Genomic DNA, 22,573 nt, shown 5'->3' with positions numbered 1-22,573 from the left:
CCGACCCCTCAAACGAAAATGTTTTTTTTATAAAAAAAAAATTCCTAAGCAAATTTCACATTCACAAATGCAAATTTTCCAGCTGTAAACCTGTCTTTCTAAAAGAAATGGAAAATTATCTGAATGTAATTTCAGTATCTACTAATAAGAAAGCTATAAGGACTGATAGGATTTGCTCTGCCTGTGAGCTCTTCATGTAATCATGTTTAGATGATGGCCCTCTTATCTTTATTTTTATTTTATTCTTTTTGTGATTTGTTTCCATTTTATTTTGGTGGTTGATATTATGTGATGTATGCTTATTCTTTGCATGTTTCCGTTCTCTGCAATAAAAATAAAAAAAACGTGGACTACGGTTTACATATTACATAACTCCGGTGTGTTAACCGTAGAATCATGGTTTTATATGTGTGTATATATATATATATATATAATTTATTTTAAACCAAGTTTGTGTTTGCTATTATTATTATCATTTATTAAAGCATCCGTCATTGTGGCATGAATATACGTCTTTATAACTTGACAGATGTCACAGAAAGCTCCACTGTTGTCAACCTCTTTCAATGGAAACACATTATTAAAGTAGAAAGCCCGCTTTTTTTATTTTTTATTATAATATATGAAACACATAATGACATTAATATACTACATGCCAGGGAGCAAGATAATAATATACCTTTTAAAAAGATTCACAGTTTTTACAGCTTTCTTATTGGAAGAGTCAGAAATCAAATACATATACAGTTTGAACTCTTCCAGAAAAAGGTTAAAGAAAGGCGTACACTTACAATATTTACATTTGTGTACAAAATATCTGTCGAAAAACAAAATAAGATTGAGTAAATAAAAAACATCTGATTGTTCTCTTTCAAAATGTGTATAACCAGGGCTGGACTGGGACAGAAAATCGGCCCAGGCATTTCTTGGTCCAGGCGGCCCACCACCATTTATATATATATATATATGATATACACTACCAGTCAAAAGTTTTTGAATGGTAAGATTTTTTATGCTTTTTAAAGAAGTCTCTTCTGCTCACCAAACCTGCATTTATTTGATCCAAAATACAGCAAAAGCAGTAATATTGTGAAATATTTTTACTATTTAAAATATCTGTTTCTATTTGAATATATTTTAAAATGTAATTTATTCCTGTGATTTCAAAGCGGATTTTTTAGCATCATTACTCCAGTCACATGATCCTTCAGAAATCATTTAAATATTCTGATTTGTTGCGATTAAGAAAAAATCTATTATTTTTATTACGTTGAAAACAGCCGAGTAGAATTTTTCAGATGATGAATAGAACAGCATTTATCTGAAATGGAAATCTTTTGTAACATTATGAATGTCTTTATCATCACTTTTGATCAATTTAAAGCATCCTTGCTAAATAAAAGTAGTAATTTCTTCCCCCCTCCCCCCAAAAAAAATTATACTGACTCCAAGCTTTTGAATGGTATAGTGTATAATGTTACAAAAGCTTTGTATTTCAGATAAATGCTGATCTTTTGATCTTTCTATTCATCAAAGAATCCTGGAAAAATGTACTCAACTGTTTTAAATTTTGATAATAATAATAATAATAAATGTTTCTTGAACAACAAATCAGCATATTATACTGATTTCTGAAGATCACGTGACACTGAAGACTGGAGGAATGATGCTGAAAATACAGCTGCGCATCACAGAAATACATTACAGTTTAATATATATTTAAATAGAAAGCAGTTGTTTTAAATAGTAAAAAAAAATTACAATATTACTGCTTTTGCTGTATTTTGGATCAAATAAATGCAGGTTTGGTGAGAAAAGACTTTTTTAAAAAACATAAACAAATATTACTGTTCAAAAACTTTTGACTGGTAGTGCATGTATGTATGTATGTATCACACTCATATCACATCAAGTTGTTCTGGATAAGAATAAAACGTCAGGTTCGACAATATCGTGTCTTTTTGCATTTAAATCATCGGCAAAAAAAACAAAAAAATTCTGTCGGCCCCTTAAGTGCGTCGGCCCACCGGGAAAATACCCAGTATGCCCGATTACCAATCCAGCCCTGTGTATAACCCAGAATAACATTTTTCATATTTCAATGAAATTTCAGGAATTATACCACAAAAACTACTCAATGTTTTTCCCACAGATTCTTAGTATACTCACAATACAAATCTTCAGTTTGGAGACCACAGAAGGAGCAATTTACATCAAAATCCTCAGAAATAAACCTTTGTAAAAAACATTTTGTGGGATAGCACCGATGTATCATTTTATAAGACACTTCTTTTATCTTGTTGTACAAAAATAATTTTTGAGGCAAAACCCACACTCTAGCCCAGTTAATTTCACCTACATGTCTGTTCCAGTAAAAGATGGCATTCGGACAAGAGACAACCTCATTCTGGAACAGAGCACGAATGCTCCTATTATTTGATTTGGTGTTAAGGGATAATTTACCAACATATGTATCAAATACATTGAGATATGGCACAATCTGAGAGACCTTGTTATTAAAACCCTTCATAAACATAATACTCCCAGAAGGGATAGCTCCAAGAACAATAGCGTATTCTTTTGCTGTAACTGGGATTTTATAATGTGACAAAAACTCCTCATATTTTAAAGGAATCCCTTGGTCATTGAATAACTGACTCACTAAAATAATATTATTTTTAGCTCAATTATCAAAATAAATAGATTTATTCTTGTACAGCAGATCTCTGTTGTGCCAAATGCTAGAAATGTGTGGGGAACAATTATGCTTGTAGATTAAGACCACGATAAGAGACATTGTTTGTGAAAGCGAGATAATTTGGAAGGAATTTTGTCAGGATTATAATTGCATAAGAGCAAAAAAGCAATTATTGATTATAAAACAATCGGATAATCTTAATAATACATTTCTATCGCAAAATCCCATTCTTAAATGCAGATATAGTGGTGCTACACAGTATTGCTTCAACCTTTAGATCTGCAAATAAAAGCCATTGGAGTATGTTTGAGTTCTGTAAGAGTATAATGTGTGTACTCCTCCTCGAGTTGATTGTACCTGCGCTATATTCACCTGTATGATGATCGCATGCTTTTTTTATTATTTATTAACAAGATCAAAATACATGTATATGACAAACACTATTCATGAAATAAACAATTTCACACTAGAGGGGCTGTATACAAATACACATTTACGTATCTAAAAATATTAAAGCGTTTACAAACTTTCACCGTTTGAAAAGCTTTTTGTTTCATATAAAATCGTATAGTATCAATATAATGCTCCATTTCCTTCCTAAAAGAAAAAAAACAAGTTTTTTTTGCATGAGAACTTACATTTGTGAATATGAATAAGATCTGTGTGCTTTTCTTTGCTGTTCTCCAATATACCAAATAACACATCTTTCCATAACAAAACTAAATGACTATCAATATTTTGTACAATAAAATTACATACATTTTGCCAAAATAGTTTTTCAAAAGGGCAGTGCCAAAGCTAATGTACCACAGTTTCAGGACCACTGACACAAAAGGAGCAACTAATATCAACATCAGATTTAAATTGGACCAAATAATATTTGGCTGGGTAAATCCTGTGTATAATTCTGAATGATATTTCCTTAACCTTGTTTGTAATTAAATATTGATTAGGTATTAACCAAACCTTTTTCCAAACAATATTGTCTGTCAGGCGATTCCAGTATGAATAAACATAAGGCAAAGACACAATGTCTCGTTGAAATAAAGCTCTTACGGAACTGCTGTGTGATTTAAGAGAGAAACAGATAGAGCTTATTATATCAGGCAGAGACCCCTGTTTGGATGTGAATTCTTGTCTGATGTTTAAATAACACAAACTTCAGGAGAAACAGCCCCAAAGACTTTAGCATATAGTCCCCTGGTGTAACAGGAATCTTATAATGTGCCAAAAACTCACCATAAGTCAAATGAAAACCATTCAAATGAAATAACTGAATATGATGCCTTTATCAAACCAGTGTTTTAATAATAAAATGTAATAATATATCCATATTGTTCCATATATAGTACCTATGTGCTTGTGGATCAAAGACCATGATAAAAAGGCCTGACGGTGAAATTCTAATATTATAATCACAGCTAAGAAAAAAATGTACACCACCAAATTTTGATAGAATATGGGAGGGAATAAAACACCAAATGGAATTAGGATTTGTAACAATTAGTTTAAGCCAATTAACCGTACATGTATTATTTAATGTAGCAAAGTCCAAAACACGTAAGCCACCGTTTTCATATGAATTCATAATAACTGTCTTCTTTATGTCATGTATTTTATTTTTCCAAATGAAATCAATATTTTGTCAATATGATGATCGCATGTTTTTTTTTTTTTATTGATTTCCAACATATAATATAAAGGTACTGAACAAATATAAACTACAAAAAAGAAACAGAAAATATACAGTATTATATAAATAATAATACAGGTAAAAAATAAATAAATGATGATGTAATGCCGTAAGCGTAGCTCCTCCCTCCAGCTCCCGCAGGACTTGCTTCCCGTAAACACCGACTGGTGTTATAATAACTTACAGTCTCTTGCCTGAGTCAGGTGGGTTCGCTAGTGAGGTTCGACTGCTCATGAATCCACAGACATCGCGGTGTTATTATTAGAATTATCTTGATGACACTGATGCTGTTACCGATGATCATCACAGTAAAGCAATGCAGGTTAACACATGGTAGCAGATAATATCACTGAATGCGCTTTCTCCTTATAGTAGCCCTTTGCTGGACGTTTTGAATTAAATGTTATATTTCCCTAATATAAATATAAGTTGCATTTGTATATTAAATGACTGATGACAGTCCCGTTGCGCCATGTCAACTGCTGTAGAAAAAAAACATGCTGCTTTGATGTACAATATGATTATATGTTATTTCTAAACCGCGGTGCGTGAATCAATACCGCGGTATACGCTCACCCACATTGTATAATCATAATACAACATTCTCATTAAATGCTAAAAACGCTTATTATAGCAAAATGGCAAAACTATGCTATGGTTGTCTTTCCTACGGCTTTGATTTAAATGCTAATTCAATGCACGTTTTAAAACAGTAATGCGTTACAGTAATGCGAGTAAATAATTAAAACAGTTTGAAAATGAAATATTTAAAAACAAATTCTGTAATTATCTGAAATGGCCAATTCTACCTAAAATGAAGGATATTCAGTTTAGGATTATTAAACATGTGTATCCAGCTGCCCAAATTTTATGGACAAGATGCCGTTTTGAAGTAGATCCTTGTGTTTTTTGTTTAGAAGAGCCTGAAACCATTGAACATTTATTTTTTTTCTGGTCCAGTCACATTGAAGTTCTGGCAGGATCTTCACAGCTGGCTAAATATTGATATCAACACTGATATTCCATCACTGCATTTGTTTCAGCTTTTGGTTTTTGGTTGTGCAGGTGGTCTTTCGAAAAACATGTCATTGATGTTAAACATTATTATTACAATGGGTAAATATCATATACACAAAAGCAAGTGGAATGACAGTAAACCTCTTTAAATTGCTTTAAAAATGAATGTAAAAAATACTTTGAATCTTTAAAGCACTTATCCAAAGATAATCAATCCCTTGGGGAACTGTATATAACCATGTATGAGTCTCTTTCCTTTTAAGACTGGTAAGATTTTGTACCCTTTATTTTTTTATTTATATTTTTGTATTTTTTCTTGGAACCCCCTCAAATGTTTAAAGAATGCTTGTTTTGTTTATTGTTATTGTATGTAGAGACATGGACATTTATGTATGATGGAGATGTGATTGGTAAAGTGTATATTTTGTCATATGCATTTTATTGTTCCCCATTTGAGTGTGTAAATTGATACTGTTCGATAAAACAAAATGCTCTTGGATCTGACAGTCACTAGTGAGGGCAGAGAGACCATGTGGGAGTCACATGCGTGCAGAAGATGAGCCGGGAGCACAGCATGAACAGCACCACGCAGCCCCCTCACACCATCAGCGGAGACACGGCCCTCAGCTACGTGCTGCTGCCCGTCTTCCTCATCACGGCCCTCGGGACTGCTGCAGCAGTGGTAGGTGCTGGCGTGGCATGCATGTCTCGTCAGCGTGTTTCTAACCGTGTGCTAGCCTGTGGGGGAAGATTGTGAACTCGCACAACGGAGTCATTTGACTGAGCAGTACATATCCAGACAGACAAAAGGTCTTATGCACACATGTATTATGTTCCTATAGTAAAATGCTAATGTGTCTTCTTGTTTTATACTGTAGGTGATGTACATAAGGAGGAGACGGAGGTAAATAAACATACGCCGGCTCTCTTTGAAAGATATCAAATGTTTGGAATAATTCATTCCGATTGTTTGGAGAGAAGTCTCTTCTGCTCACCAAGGCTGCATTTATTTGATCAAAAAATACAGTAAAATAGTAACATTGTCAAATATTATAACAACTGTTTTCTGTGAATATGTTGTCAAATGTAATGTATTTCTGCGATGCAGCGCTGGATTTTCATTCATCATTACTCCAGTCTTCAGTGTCACATGATCCTTCAGATCAATGCTCAAGTATTAATAATGGTCCTTATCATTATCAATATTCAGCAGCACAGCCGTTTTCAATATTGATAGTAATCAGAAATGTTTCTTGAGCAGCAGTATATTAGAATGATTTCTGAAGAATCATGTGACACTGAAGACTGCGCCGCATCACAGAAATACATTACGTTAGACATAGTTGAAAATCGTAAAAATATTTCACAATATTACTGTTTTTAATAAATGCAGCCTTGGTGAGCAGAAGAGACTTCTTTCCAATACATTAAAAAATCATAACTATTCCAAACCTTTGACCAATAGTTTAGTTCACTCTAACGTTAGTAAACCCGTAAGGATGTCTTCTTTGAAACACAGAAGTAGATATCCACATAAGTGGATGATGAAGGAAATTAAACTGCCTGTGTGTCTGTGCACTTTCAGGATTGACAGACTGCGGCATCAGCTGCTTCCAGTTTACATGTATGACCCGACCGAAGAGCTGAACGAGGCGGAGCAGGACATTCTCTGGAAAGAGGAAGACACAAAGGTAATCGATCCTGTTATGAGATGAAAAACACTGATCTCTATTGTTGACTCCTACTGCACATACTGAAAGCAAATGTCAATCTGTACTCCACTGATATTAATGTTCATATTCAGCAAGGACAGATTAAATTGATCAAAAGGGACAGCAAAGACATGTATCAAATGTATCACGGTTTCCACAAAATCAATATAAGAACTGTTCTCAGCACTGATAATAATCAGAAGTGTTTCTTGAGTGATTTCTGAAGATCATGTGGCACTGAAGACTGCAGTAATGATGCTGAAAATTCAGCTTAAATTGCTCAAAATTATTTTAAATGCAAAACATTTTCAGGTAGAAAATGTTTATTTAATTTGCAATAATATTTTACAATATTACAGTATTTACTCTATTTTTGATCAAACAAATGCAGCCTTATTGAGCATAAAAGACTTTATTTAAAAAAAAAAATAAAAAAAAAAATAAATAACTCAAGATCAGTAATGCCAAATTTACACTGCAAAGGTGGTATAGAAGTGCTTCTGAAGTGGCATTTAGTTGTCTTTACACAGGCTGTTTAAAGCTGCTCAGAGGTGGCATAAATGCATTTACGCAGCAATGATAACCATATACTTTAATACTGGGGGCTGAGGTGGGTCAGAGCTGGTATTGTTTAGTACGGCTTTCATGCAGCATTATGATTTACACAGAATTTTGAGCAGGCACAGTGCACCCTTAACTCTGCTGTGTATAGAAGCCTTAAGTCACTTAGAATATTAGATAATTTGACCTAATTATAAAAAGACAAGGTTAGTTCATGTTTTAAAATGTCAGATTACTTGACTACTCAAAACATGGGGTCTTTCTTACTACAATAGCAGTGGCTTACCACAAATGCAGTGGCTGCATTGGCCCCTAATGACTTCCTCCCTGTCGCTCTCATGCCAATCATAGCAAAATGTTTAGAGAGGCTGGTACTCTCCCATCTGAAAACGTGCCTGCCCTGAACACTGGACCCATTTCAGTTCGCCTACAAACCCAACAGGTCAACTGAGGACGCCATCACCTCAGCTCTCCATACTGCCCTGAATCACTTATGAAGACTATGAATTACTATTCATCAATATCAGCTCTGCTTTTAATACTGTGTGATTCCATCTAAACCGATCTCCAAACTCACTGACCTTTGCATCAGCCCCTCTCTCCGCAACTGAACCACAGTCTGTTAGGATTAACAATTACAACTCCTCCATCCTCACCTTGAACACTGGCATACCACAGGGCTGTGTTCTGAGCCCAATTCTCGACTCCCTTTTCACCCATGACTGCGTACCTATACATGGTTGTACTCCATAATCAGGTTTGCAGATGACACCACGGTGTTAGGCCTGATCAGCGGCGACGATGAAACGGCCTACAGGGAGGAGGTTCAGCACTTGGCAGTGTGATGTGCCGACAATAATCTCGCACTCAACACCCAGAAGACCAAGGAACTGATTGTGGACCCCTAGGAAAGATCACACACACACACCCATCTACATTGATGGGCCCGAAGCAGAGCCTAGTTTCAGATTCCTGGGTGTACATATTTCTGTGGATCTTTCCTGGACCCTCAACAACACCTCCACTCTGATCAAAAAGGCACAACAGCACCTTTACTTGAAAGCTCACCTGTCTCCCCACATCTTGCTAAACTTTTATCGATGCACAATTAAAAGCATCTTAACAAACTGCATCACAATGTGGTATGGCAACTGGTCTCAGACCAGAAGGCCCTCCAACCTGTTGTTAAAACAGCCCAACAGATCACTGGTGTTCAGCTACCCTCCATCAAAGACACTTACCTTAAATGCTGCCTACGAAGGGTGAGAAGCATTATCAAAGATACCTCTCACCCCAGCCACGGACTGTTTACTCTTCTCCCATCTGGGAGACGTTATAGGACTCAGACTCAAGAGCAGTTTCTTCCCCTTAACTGTCAGCCTCATAAACTCTAAATTTAAATGCTGAACACTCTATTCTACTTGACCCATCTAAAACTATATATACAGCATCATCTGTTATTATTGTTGCACATTCCTTTGTACATTCTACCTCATGATGCCCATTGCACTGATATCGTCACTGACCGTATGATTATATATTTACAAATACCTAATTCTGAATAATGCACCCTCTGTGTTTTATACTTCTCATTTCCACCCTACTCTAATATATCCACATTGCACTATATTAATGTAGATTTAGATTGTATTTCATAGATAACTGCATTGAGCTGGTCTCTGCACCTGTCCATCATAAATGTTTATTGTACATACACAGTTTTATATATATATATATATATATATATATATATATATATATATATTTTTTTTTATATCATGATCATATATGATCATGTACTGGAGCAGTATTTTTTAGCAATATGCTATTTACACTGTTAAAATAGCAGTATTTCTACTATCAAGTATACTACTTGTTGCAAATAGTGGCAATTATCTGCACTTCAGTATTGTAGTACATTATAAAACAGTATGCAATAATAACGTATTGAGTGCAAATTATAATTTTAATTATTACATGGATGCCACATTATTGGTACAATAAAGCCCTCCCTACACCTACCCTAACCCTACCCGATACTTTATTTTCAACTTTTTGATTATTTCCTTAATTTTTATTGAAAATAAATGCCTTTACGATGTGATACGAGATTTGAAAAGGGAGAAAAAAAAGTTTGGCAAAAGGTGGGATCGAACCTGCGTCGATCGCGTCAAAAAGCCAACAATTAGTGCTTATCCATCTGCACCACTGGAGCTGATATTTACAGCCACATAACTAAATCTAAATAGACACTCCGTATTTTTTGATTGACAGATGTCTCGTCCAGTCAGCGGTGAGTAATCCCAAACCAATGGCGCTGTCTCAAACTATACCTACCTCTTCTGGTTTGCCTGATTTGTCGTTGTGTTTTCTGACTTGTTATAATGTTTTCGGATTTGTTGTTGTGCTTTCTGAATTGTTATTTTGTTTTGTAGACTTGCATTTGCGTTTGTAATTTGTTATTTTGTTTTCAGAATTGTGATTTGTTCTGCACCTCTCGGCCACCGTAGTTTTGAGACTTTAGTCTTTGCAACTTCAGGGATCTTATCTATGCTCAATCAGCTTGTCACACTCCAAAGAGAAAGGAAAGCTTGAAATCACATCATATGACCCCTTTAAGTAAAGATCATGCTCCATGAAGATATTTTGTACATTTCCTACTGTAAATATATCAAAACTTAATTTTTGATTAGTAATATGCATTAAGAACTTCATTTGGACAACTTTAAAGATGATTTTCTCAATATTTAGATTTTTTTGCACCCTCAGATTCCAGATTTTCAAATAGTTGTATCTCAGCCAAATATTGTCCAATCCTAACAAACCATACATCAATGGAAAGCTTAGCTTTCAGATGATGCATAAATCTCAATTTTAAAAAATGGACCCTTATGACTGGTTTTGTGGTCCAGGGTCACACACACACACACACATATATGTATACATGCCATTTGTCAGAATGTGGTCAACTATATACAAAATACTAAAACTTTATAACAAAATGAAACAAAACAACAGGGAAATGTCTTCCATGTGACTCTTACAAACATTTGCATTGACAACCACCGGTTTTTTTCTTTTTTTCTCCACGTAAACCACAAACACTCATGAACCATGTGATATATTTGTACTATTATTTGAATCAATTCAAAATATAGCTGTGAATATTTGTATCATACGACATAAATCATAACATCCAAGATTTTGGTCATTGTTGCATAACCTCCTCAGGTAAAGTTTATGAATGCACAAGAATTTCCGCAATAAGATAAAAGAGGAAGATCGATTCATATTATATTCATTGCGGTATTTCGTTAATTTTAGGACTGTAGAAAGTATACTATGTTTCATTTTAGTGCGAAAAGTATATTTAAGAAATGGGAGCGGAATTGAATGTTTTCACATTTCCACATATTTACAAGCACATGTTTGCAATGTTGCAATGAGCCTTTGTGATAAACTCTTTCATCGCTGTAATAAACCATATAAAAAGAAGCTTTTCTTTTGTGCATGTCCAGGTGGTGCGGGGTTGGATGAGGACGTATCAGCAGCGCAGATCCCTGCTCTCAAAGGATCCTGATGCATGAAAAAGCCTGCTTGAACTTCTGCACATAATCTGTGGACCTGGTCAATAACTAGTCACTCCATATACGGTCTCATCGTCCTGCATTGCAGAGTCACAAGATGGACAATTCTGAGCAAAAAGTGACTGATTTTCTGAGTCTAGAGGACCTTTAGTGACAAGAGAAATCTACAGGAGACTGAAGACTCGAGCGTTGGGATCATATTATTCCCTCTGGTCTGAAGCACAGCTTTACTCTCTGAATAGCAAGACTCAAGCGGGATGTTGATTCGCCACAGTGTTAGTTTTTATTTATTTTAGCTGTATGTTTTCTGCTGAGGTTCTGTGCTAGTAAATCCTCGTGAGAGCTGTTCATTTTATCGAGTGTGCATGAATGTGATGTGCTCAACCAAACTGGGTTATCGTGCTAAACCGTCACTCGAGAGACCGTCTTTTATTTTTCATTCTCTATGTAAGCTAGTTTGTCAGGTGACTCGCCTCGCTCCTCATTCGTCTCCTCAGCACTGGAAGTGTCACGAGAACATCTGCATTAGATTTCAGCTTCATGCCAGAATGAGAGAGTGCTAAACTAAGGGGTACCCCAACATAAAACCAGCATTTACTCAGCCTCGTGCTGTTACAAACCCTTATCTACATTGGAACCTTATGGATTTAATGGTAGACAAAAAACAGGGCATTTTTCTTAATATCTTCCATGTTCTGCGGAAGATATTTTGAGAAGCATCTGTGTTTTGCCCATACAGTGGCAGTCAGGGGTAACCAGAACTGTTTGGTTATAGTGAGTAAATGATACATTTAAATTTTTGGGTGCAATAACACTTAAATAGCCAATAGCCTTTAGTTAGCCCAGCAAAACTGATTACCCCAAGCAAATTCCTACTTTAATTACTGCCTCAATCCGGTGTGGCATGGAGGTGATCAGTTTGTGGCACTGCTGAGGTGGTATGGAAGCCCAGATTTCTTTGACAGTGGGCCTTCAGCTCATCTGCATTTTCTGGTCTCGTTTCTCATTTTCCTCTTGACAATACCCCATAGATTCTCTATGGGGTTCAGGTCTGGTGAGTTTGCTGGCCAGTCAAGCACACCAACACCATGGTCATTTAACCAACTTTTGGTGCTTTTGGCAGTGTGGGCAGGTGCCAAATCCTGCTGGAAAATGAAATCAGCATCTTCAAAAAGCTGGTCAGCAGAAGGAAGCATGAAGTGCTCCAAAATTTCTTGGTAAACGGGTGCAGTGACGTTGGTTTTCAAAAAACACAATGGACCAACACCAGCAGATGACATTGCACCCCAAATCATCACAGACTGTGGAAACTTAACACTGGACTTCAAGCAACTTGGGCTATGAGCTTCTCCACCCTTCCTCCAGACTCTAGGACCTTGGTTTCCAAATTAAATACAAAACTTGCTCTCATCAGAAAAGAGGCTTTGGACCACTGGGCAACAGTCCAGTTCTTTTACTTTACTTTAAGTTATTTAGCAGACGCTTTTATCCAAAGCGACTTACAAATAAGAAAAAGTAATTAAAACTAAAACGCTATAAATATAGGTTATAGGTCAGTCTGTGTGCATTGAATTTATTTAATACCCGAGTTTCACAATTTGAGTTGAATTACTGAAATAAATGAACTTTTCCACGACATTCTAATTTATTGAGATGCACCTGTATATGTGCAGTGCAGAACCATATTTACTGCATTTTAACAGACTGTTAGGCAAACTACAGGCCATTCATTAGACAGCAAAACAATGAAATATTTTCATGCTCTCAGATATGAGTGCAGCAGCTCCTGCCATCCGCCCAATGCTAATTAATAATTTCAAGAAATACAGCCACACAAAAATGTACGAATCCTTAACTTTATTAGCATTTTGAATATAAATTCCTGCAGTCCACAATACAAAATGCAGAGTGTACACATTGAAAAGACTGATCCCAAACCAGTTGTGTGCACGGGCACATAAAAACAAGACATCAGTACATCGAGGGGGCATGTTAAAAATCACTGCGTCAAACAGCCATAGTACCAGCATGATCTACTATTCAGGGGCTCAGGGCGAAGCAACTAGCAGGATATAGTTCATTACAAACAGAAAGAGGGGAGGAGGAGAGAGAAGAGGAAAAAAAAAAAGAGCCCCAACCTTCAGGTGCCACACTAAATCATTTTGTCCATGATATAAATCAAAAAGTCAATTCAGTGCACCAAACGCATGTACAGAGAAATAAACCAAAAACACACAAACCTATATCTCTACCACAGTCTGTGAATATGTTTTGCATCTCTCTGACCCAATGCAGTCATTCCTGTGGTGTGTCCAGACGTTTCTATATGAAAAAGTTTCTGTTCATTGATGCACACTGCTGCAAGCAAAATCAGTTGAAAACAAAACAAAAAGGAGCAACGAAAAACCCACACTGGAGTCAGCTGTAAATGAATCAGACACTGCACTTGGAAAGAAACAAAACAAACACGCTTGCCAAAGGCTGCACTGAGACCAGTTGAACATCGTCAGGAAAGAGAAGAGTAATCCGTCATAGGCTGTTGTAAAGTGAGGTATGAACGTGACGGTCAAGTCCAGAGTAGAACTGACCTGGTTGCAGTATTCCGGGTTTAATAAACCATGTTTGTAGCAGCATTAAGTTCTGAGAGGAGACCCAGTCACTGGACCGATCAGCGTTCCCTGACATGGAATTTAACACGTCAAAAAAAAAAGCATGAAGAAAACTAAACAAAATCCCAAAACACATCAAGCAAAAGCTGTCTGAGTGGACTGTAATGGGACAGAAGTGACACAGCTGGAAATGGAATGAAGTAGCATTTTCTAGTAAAAGAAGAAGAAAAAAAAAGTGGTTAAAGTTTGCATGTCTAGTTCACAGATTTGGGGCTGATAAAATTAAATGCACTGCTGGTGTCAAATCACTTGCGGTGCCCTTTTTGCAACAAGGACCAGTAGGTGGTAAAATAAAAAAAAATTTAATTTTCAAAAATTAATACCAATCATTGTCCTCCAAAAACATTTTGAACACAGCCAGAAAAGCTAACTGCTCCTTAGCACATCCAGTAAGCTGACTTACACTTAGAACGGGCAGAAACTGACTACGTAGCATTGCGTGCCAGTGAATTTATTGCAGGAATCAGTGAAATCATGATGGTGGCGAGTCGGCGGAGGGCATTATTAAAAAAAAAAAAAAAAAAAAAAAAAAAAAAGTCAAATGTTTCATGACAAAGCATTCAATGATATGTTGATTACAAGTTAAAAGTCCTCTAGATTATATTCACTCAAAAAATACGATCATTTTATTTCTAGCCTGAATCACGGAGTAGCTAAAAAAGTTTAACTGGAGACAGAGAGTTACCACACACGCGCACACACAACCCAAGTAAAAACAACAAGTAGGTCAGTTCACCTTTGTCCAGTACACAACATGAATTTCACACAACCTACCATATTTTAGATTTAGACTTGTAAAAATAAACTTGAATTCTCTAGGCCTGAAACGGTTGCTTGCGAAAAGAGAAAACTTCAGTATTTTGCAAATCGCTTTGTGTCAAGCCGCCATCAGAGCATATCTTTGTCCAGTATGACAGACACTTTCGACCAATTAGCCATCGAGTGCGAGACATACACGCGTGCATGCATCCACGAATGGACATACAGTATTTTGAGTCTTTTTCCAGTGGTGTTACACAGAGAAGGCGCATGAAGTGTGCAAGCCTCCCTGACGCTAGAGGGCGCTAGAGCGTAAAGGTGAATTGGAGGGTGAGGGTGGCACTAGTGTAAGAGGAAGAGGGGGAATGGGGAGGGTCAGTCCAGCTCTGGTCAACAGGAAGAAATAACGTTGGATTGTGAGGTAGCACATGTTGCTAGTTACTGTTCCTCTTCCTCCTCCTCTTCTTCCTCCTCAGAGGACTTAGATGGCTGCTCCTCCTTCTCCTGAAGAGACAGACAGCAACAAACGGTCAGATGAGAGAATAACATTAACATTTGCATTACAGCATGCAAATTACAACAGACTTTAATCGGGTTAGATGCCATATTGAATTTCATGTGGATGAAAACAAGGTTGTGAGGGACAGACTCAATCTTTACAATGGCACGCACTCCTAGATCATGTCATTTTCACAACTTTCAAAACCGTATCATGGAGGTTTTGCCTACTTAAAGACATTTCGTCAGCTGAGCAATCAGTATATTGAACACTACAACCTATAACACACTGTACTTCAGTCCCTCTCAGCCTCAATTTCATTCTTGTCAAATTAAACATGGCCCTACCCTGACTATAGGCTTCTTTGTAAGTGCAATTAGTTTTTCTTTACTTTTTGAGGTGAAGTGTGACAACTGCTGTCTATTATCTCAAATCTGAGAGAGAGAAAAAAATAAAACCTTTAAGATACTAAACACCATCAGAGTCGCTGACTCACAACTTGCACCAGTAACTTAAAACAGTCTTCTAGGCAACTATGGGTCACAGCGAGGCTGATGCAAACTCCAACACTTTGTGGAAATGCTCAAAGGGGACACATGCGAGAACACTCCTCTCCTAAGCCATTAAACATGAGTCACAAAGGCATTTTAACATTTTACCTCCTGTCTACTTAGTGTGAATGAGTAAGTGGAGGAAACGTCCCGGCATGGCCACGATAACTAGGAGGTGTGTGTGACTCAACTTGCTGGATTCCTGCGGACATGTTTGAATGAGGAAAACTAAACTCCAGCGCCAGAACCGTGCCTCATGTGAGAGGAATGCAGCACAAAGACACAGGGCTGATGACTACACAGTGAGCTGTCGAGGAAACGGGGGAGCGGCACTGGGCTCTGCCCGATTACATGCCTGACTTAACAGCAAAATAAAAGGCTTCAAGATATTTGATCTGTTCTTATAAACAAGACCGACAGGAGAAACGAAGGGGGAGAAAGAACTGCAAGAAATCCCTCGTGAGAAGCAGCCAAATGTTTTTGTTGCTGCCCGTGGCAACTTCCCACCACACAAACACCCGTTCAGCCTTGCGGTTTTCGCTATAAATGGCACACGAAATGCACCAAACGGAAAACAAATGAAAACTCACTGCTTTCTTGGGCCGTCCTCTGCGTTTCATCCCTGCAGGTGCCGAAGCCGTAGCTGTTTTCTGAAAGAGAAAGAGAGAATAAACAAGGTGCTCTGCGTGCAGTTGAGCACCAGAGGGCGATGTTGGGCTCGTGCTGGCAGGCGGCCCAGGGGCAGAGAGTTCATTGGCTATTATATTGGAAACGGACATGAGCAGCACGCAGTGCACTTCAGTTTGCCGGCCACCTGGTCTGGAGCTGAGAGACAGCTGGTACAAGCGGGCGAGATGCGCATGCACACAAACAAAGGGAGAGGTGGTAGGGTTGGTGGGTCAGCTGTCGTCATGACAATAGATGGAGGGGAAGGAAGGGAAGAAGCAGGGGGTGGGGTTATCATCTCAGAGACAGCACTGCAGCCTGTGCACCTGCAACACACAGTGCCTGCTACGCCACAGGAAGCTAGCAGGAAGTCAAAAGATTCAACCGGAATTGAGTAACTGGTTTTATCTGCAGGCTCCAACGAAAAAACAAGACTGTTCATATCATGAGATGTACCAAAGATGAGGAGCCAAGAATCTGATTGTAAACAGGCATGCTTACACTTATGGAAAAAAAAAAAACTAACAAATTAGGCCCAATTACACTCCCAAAATTAAAGGTACCATAAATTGGATTTACGGTCATTCCATAGAACCACCTCTTTTTTTTGGTGTATGTGACAACCTCTATAAAGAAGTTGTTGTGCAATAAAAAGGTTCTGTGGATGTTAAGTTTGTTATGGAACCATGGATGCCAATAAAGAACTTTAATTCGTAATAGAGGGCCGGGAGACAGATACAGGTTTGTCGGTTTCTCGTCGTTGATGGTAATATCGTAGAGGTGGTAGCGGTGCACACAACCACTGAAACATTTCTACTCACTTTGCCCCTAGATGCCGTGGAGCTTGGCTTGTTCTTGCTGCCCTTTGGTCTTCCTCTAGGCCTCTTCGGTGTGGGAGATCCACTTGCCTCCTGCTGAAGATCGAAAAGGGTAAATAACCAGAAAAATAAATAAATAAAAATATCTGTACACAAACACGAGTCCACTGTTGGTTACCATATACTGAAGGATAACTTAAAGCATCTGCTGTTCATAGTTAACACAACTGGTTGCTACTTTTAGACCAACAGGTGGCATGCAGTTTGCCAAAAGAGAATCATATACACTGCAGACCAACTATCAGTGTTATACCAGTTAAAGGAGCAGCGCAGGGTCAGTGTAAAGAATACTTCCTGACAGATCCATGCAAGTGGATTGTGTGAGCCAACAGTAAATAATGCACATCAAGTCTGCTGTGCATCTCAAGGACAGGAAACCAAGTTTACGTCACTTGACTTCGAGAGAAGAGCGTGCAAAAGATCAGCACACTTGTTAACATTTATAGGCTTTCAGTCATTTGACAATTTTACAACTACACAATACTAAACAGAGCCTGGAAATGTGTGTGTGTATAGTAATAATAATAATAAAAAACCCTTTACTGAAAAAGCAGTTACATCCTAATTTCTGAAACCAACCACCTACAAAAGCACAAACTGAGAATCCACTTGAGTTACATGCCTAGACAAAGGCCTGAAATATACTGAAAGTTAGCCATTTAAGCACGTTACATATGGCTGTTGCCCACTTGTATAAAAATGAACATGAATTACTCACAAATGCTTAAAACATTGTTAAACGCCGTGTGTAAATGCTAAAGAAGCTAAGATAGTGATAAGTAATCCATCTTGCTGTACGATGGTGGCCATGGATTACTACTAGAAGGCTCGGATTACACGAGCAAGTAATAGAAACTTTACACCCAATGCACTCTTGAGGCCCTAATGATTGACAGCGGGATGAACCAATCAGATGCTGGCATTTCCCAGCGGCCAATCAGCGCGCAGCTGAAACAGTAAGTGGGTTACTGCTGCTTTAAGACATCACGTTACAGGCCTCGGTCACTCTGCCGTACAGAGGACCACTGCACATGTTCAGCGTGTGCGACCGAGTCCAAGATGCACCAAAACAGAGATCTTAATCTCATAAAGCGCTTAACTCATAGGCTATGTCAAGTAGCACACTCAAAAAATGGTTTGGATGTCCTCAGCCCATGTGCAAGACCCCCCAAAAATTAAAAGCACAACACACACTTGCAGGCGTCTTTTTAGCCCAAAATACAAGCTACGGGCGGCGTCCGGCTCTGACCTGCGGGTGTTTGCGGGGCCTCCCGCGTCCTCTCTTCTCCGCGGCGTCCGTCTCTCTAGGAGCCGCCGTGTCCTTGCCGGAGTCACTCATCCCGCCTCGCTGCATGCGCAGAGTCGCGAGATCTGCTGGAAGCAAAGACACCTCAGATCAATGACTAGGCGGCCGTTTGGTGAGAGAAGTCGAAATTAACTTCACAGGGAGTGCGCGGGACGACCGGCGTCCCGTTTGTTTACAACACGCGCTAGGCCCGAGCTCAAACAGACACGATGTCGGTTACAAACCAAACATATTTAAATCGCGGCGGGTCCGTTTAAACAACTGGATATTGATACCTTAACCGAGCAGATATGCAGGCCGTCGGAGGCTCGCTGTGCTGCGGCGGAGCTTTAAAAGAGAAAGCTAGCAGGCGAACGGCGGTTTCTACGGATACCCCGCAGCTCCAGCGCGAACCGGAACACGAACACAGCGCGCGATTCGCGCCCTTTTAAATCCCCGAGCGCGTGAAACACGGTTCGGTTGTTTACACTGCGGAGAGCTTTAATCGACACAACATATATAAAAACCAAACACCGCTGCTGTGTGTGAAGCATCGTTTCTGAAAGTGTTTTCAAAACCCCCAAAAATGTGTTTTAAAAGAATTACAATATGTGCGGTAACTTGTATTAAAAACAGCGTTGGTTTGAGAAGGGCGTGGACTGCATAGACTTACCAAAACTGGGCGCGTGTTATAAATTACAACGAAACCCGCGCCACACGAGCCCGCCAATCCGTTTAGTGTCTGTTAGTCCCGTTCAACTGTGCCTAAAAACCAATTACACTTATTTCTGTTTTATTATTATTATTATTAATTTTATTTATTTTTGTTGCAGATTACAAACATTTCTAAAGCCAGCTTGAAAATAAATAAGTGAGATTTAATACGTACCCTTTCAAAAGGAGCGGTCGGGACGACGTCCAAAGCGTGTAAACCGCGCGAGCTGCGAGCTGCGAATGAATGAAAGCCAGCAGCCGCCTGCCTTCCTCCGCGAGGGGGCGGAGCCAGCGCCGGGGGGCGGGGCCAGCGCCGGGGGCGGGGCGTGCGTGTGAATCGTCAGGAACCAGCAGCTGCATCAGTGGTTCCTGACCTCACACAAATGCGTTTCCAAGTCTCCCATGAGATCTGTTTTATTGTGTATTTATGTATGCCTCAATGCAACGCATACTATACTTTGCTGTAGTATTTGCTCATTTTCAGTTTCAATGTACACACTACCGCTCAAGAGTTTGGGATCAGAATGATTTTTAATGTTTTTTAAAGGAGTTTCTTCTTATGCTCTTAATTGCGATACTTTTCTCAGGATTCTTTGATGAATAAAAAGTTAAAAAGAACAGCATTTATTCAAAATAGAAATCTTTGCTATCACTTCTTATCAATTTAACACATCCTCGCTGAATAAAAGTTTTAATTTCTTTCAAAAAAAGAAAGAATAAATATTTACTGACCCCAAACTTTTGAACGGTAGTGTATATTGTTAGAAAAGATTTATATTTTAAATAAATGCTCTTCTTTTTAACTTTTTATTCATCAAAGAATCCTAAATAAACTATCACAGCTTCCAAAACATTATAAAGCAGCAGCAGTTTCCAGCACTGATAATAAAGCAGCATATTATACTGATTTCTGAAGATCATGAGACACTGAAGACTGCAGTAATGATGCTGAAATCACTATGTGGGAAGATTTGCATAACGCCGCCTAAATGTTCACGCAAAGAAAGAAGGCGTAACTTTTATTCTCGCTGTAGTATTGTTGTTGCCGCCACCATGTCGTGAAGACACTGTGTTTCGTTGTAAAAAGCTAAACTACTTTGTTTGGCCTTCCAAAAGAGGACACGACTAGAAATCGGTGGTTAAGTTGTATTTACAACACTGTTCCAGAAGAATTCAACCCAAATATTCAGATGTGTGCAGCACATTTTATAGAGGACTGTTTCCTGATCCTGGGAGAGTAGACTACAATGCCGGCTGTTCTGACTCACAGACTGTAAGTACGTTTTTTATATTTAAATAATTTGCCACTGATGATTCAAACGCGAGTTTTGGGCAGTGTAGAGTAGCGCTTGTTTGTAATTTCTCCGATCACAAATGCAGACATGGTTTTATGTTTACGTGGCGCGATGCAACATGTAAAAAGACAGTATAAGTCATTATAATCCATAATTCTGTCACGACCACTATCGTCAACGATGATTGACAATTAGCTTACAGTTTGGATTGGCGGTATGGTTCTGTTCTGGGCAAGAACTCCCTGCGCCTCCATGCAGCCTAGCATGGATGAGAGCAGCAATAACCTCTCAATAATGTTATGTACACATTTTAGAATTAGTCTGATTCAAAGGAGAATCAGAAGGCTGAATCCTGACTGACAGAGGAGGAGCTGGGGATGGAGGAGGGTAATTAGCTATTGAGCAATGCGAAAACTGCTGATAATACTGAGGGACCTAATATACTGAAAAAAGTTTTTCAAGCAGTACTTCATCCATTAGCGACACCGTTTTGTCACCGTGATTGTGTGTGAATTCAACGAGCTGTAGATGAGAAGGTGGAAACTTCGTTTTAGATAAGTTAGTTGTATGGACGTTATTTTCCACCATTTACCTTTTATCGCTCTTTCTTTTCCTCGAGAGACTGTGATCGGCGAAAATTGTTGTTTGTCTAAACGACGGGACATTTCTCATCCGTTAGCTAGCTAGTTTTCTCACGCGCCTGCATAACATAACCGCGCTTGAACCCCGGACCAGTGAGTTCGACTGAGATTATTTCTTAAAGGTCATTTTTTATAAAAGTTATTTAAACATCCTAATTTAACCTAAGGCCTAGTCCTGGCTTAAGCTAAGCCCTGTCTGTGAAACCCTGTCTCTATGTTCAAACATGGAAGTTATACAAGAACGAAACAATGTCGTTGTTCACATCAGGCATGTACATACATTTAAATTACTTTATGCACTAAAATGTACACGTATGCCACCTCACAGCAAAACTCCAGATCAGCAGTATGTCATGTGGGTTAACTGAGACCTGTTCTGAGGAGGATCACTTTATTGACTGGCGCACTGCACAATTAAATGTAAACCCTTAAGTCACATGCCCTTATAAAGACTATAACTTTAATGTTTGCTCTTCACAAAAAAGTTGTCAATGACAAGCCTCACATCACCTAGATGGTATTTCAAAGAGCAGCTCTTTTTACAGTAAAGCAGGTATGTATAAGTGCATTCATCCCATGTTGTATTTGCCATAATTACAAGATTCCAACTTGGAAAAAGAATTCATGTCCTTGTAGAACTCATAATTGCCATCTGTAATCTGGGTAATTATGCTTCTACGTGTACCACGTGACTGTACCTGACTGCTGCAGATTAATTTAGGCATGGGTAGTGTTGCCATAGAAACGCACAGTTCCCGGTCCAAGGACATGAACAGCTCTAAGTAGAACATGGTGTGAACGCAGCATATGATCTGGAGTATTTGACAACAGCATTATCTAACTGACTTGATAATGTCTTTATAGAACGGTTTCTCCCTCTCTCTGACAAGATGCATCCTGACTCCAGTAAGACTCCTCAGCGTTGATCAAGCAAGTCCACATCTAACCCAGCTAGAGTGGGAATCATCTTGGAAGAAAACTTTGTAATGGATGAACTGACCGATCTCAGGCCTTCTATGTCCATTTTGTCAGACTGATTTATGCCCTGCACCTGGACTAAGTGTATGAAAAGCACTTTATATTTTATTCAGCAGGTAATGCTCAACCTCGGAAATGGTGAGTTGGCACCTACAATTCAGTACTGCCAATATATTGAACTCAGAGTGGAATAAAACCATATAGTTTTGATGCCGTTTGTTGTGATTCTGAGATCAACTGTTTTATGTTAGTTTTTTCATGTTTTATGGGGAAATGTTTTCAGATAAAAAAATTCATGTTTTGTTGTGTTTTTAAATTAACATTTGAAATTGAATTGAAATAAAACAGAAAATTGCATGAATGTTCCTTT

General features: G+C 38.4%; 2 protein-coding genes across 9 annotated transcripts; one reads left to right on the top strand and one right to left on the bottom strand.

The window, feature by feature from the left end:
• Positions 1–5,982: 5,982 nt before the first annotated feature.
• LOC107571229 (uncharacterized protein C3orf18-like) lies at positions 5,983–11,662 on the top strand. Its single transcript, XM_016257545.1, has 4 exons — positions 5,983–6,090; positions 6,287–6,312; positions 6,994–7,099; positions 11,200–11,662. Exons 1-4 carry the CDS (start codon positions 5,983–5,985, stop codon positions 11,266–11,268), a joined length of 309 nt encoding a protein of 102 aa, XP_016113031.1. The 3' UTR covers positions 11,269–11,662.
• Positions 11,663–13,110: 1,448 nt separating this feature from the next.
• LOC107571228 (high mobility group protein HMG-I/HMG-Y-like) lies at positions 13,111–19,553 on the bottom strand. Of its 8 annotated transcripts, XM_016257537.1 has the most exons (6): positions 19,465–19,553; positions 19,249–19,340; positions 18,540–18,664; positions 17,234–17,326; positions 16,337–16,396; positions 13,111–15,200 (listed from the first exon to the last, which is right to left on the bottom strand). In XM_016257537.1, the coding sequence occupies exons 3-6, from the start codon at positions 18,642–18,644 to the stop codon at positions 15,135–15,137; spliced, it is 324 nt and encodes a 107-aa protein (XP_016113023.1). In that variant the 5' UTR covers positions 18,645–18,664; positions 19,249–19,340; positions 19,465–19,553; the 3' UTR covers positions 13,111–15,134. The 8 variants fall into 8 exon arrangements, with proteins under 8 accessions (XP_016113023.1, XP_016113026.1, XP_016113022.1 ...); XM_016257540.1 differs by lacking the exon at positions 19,249–19,340 and having other exon boundaries at positions 18,540–18,644; positions 19,463–19,553; XM_016257536.1 differs by lacking the exon at positions 19,249–19,340.
• Positions 19,554–22,573: the final 3,020 nt, after the last annotated feature.

Source organism: Sinocyclocheilus grahami, unplaced genomic scaffold (assembly GCF_001515645.1).
Source record: "Sinocyclocheilus grahami isolate Dianchi unplaced genomic scaffold, SAMN03320097.WGS_v1.1 scaffold1567.1, whole genome shotgun sequence".
In the NCBI taxonomy this organism is placed as follows: domain Eukaryota; kingdom Metazoa; phylum Chordata; class Actinopteri; order Cypriniformes; family Cyprinidae; genus Sinocyclocheilus; species Sinocyclocheilus grahami.
Note: the sequence above shows the minus strand (reverse complement) of the source record. Positions and strands in the feature narration are given on the sequence as shown.

Excerpts from the sequence above, each read along its gene's own strand:
- LOC107571228 (XM_016257540.1), bottom strand. The coding sequence starts at position 18,644 with ATGCAGCGAGGCGGGATGAGTGACTCCGGCAAGGACACGGCGGCTCCT. Across the intron at positions 16,397-17,233 it reads CCACGGCATCTAGGGGCAAA|AAAACAGCTACGGCTTCGGC; the intron begins GTGAGTAGAAAT and ends TTTCTCTTTCAG. Across the intron at positions 15,201-16,336 it reads GAGGACGGCCCAAGAAAGCA|GAGAAGGAGGAGCAGCCATC; the intron begins GTGAGTTTTCAT and ends CTGTCTCTTCAG.
- LOC107571229 (XM_016257545.1), top strand. The coding sequence starts at position 5,983 with ATGAACAGCACCACGCAGCCCCCTCACACCATCAGCGGAGACACGGCC. Across the intron at positions 6,091-6,286 it reads TCGGGACTGCTGCAGCAGTG|GTGATGTACATAAGGAGGAG; the intron begins GTAGGTGCTGGC and ends TTTATACTGTAG. Across the intron at positions 7,100-11,199 it reads GGAAAGAGGAAGACACAAAG|GTGGTGCGGGGTTGGATGAG; the intron begins GTAATCGATCCT and ends GTGCATGTCCAG.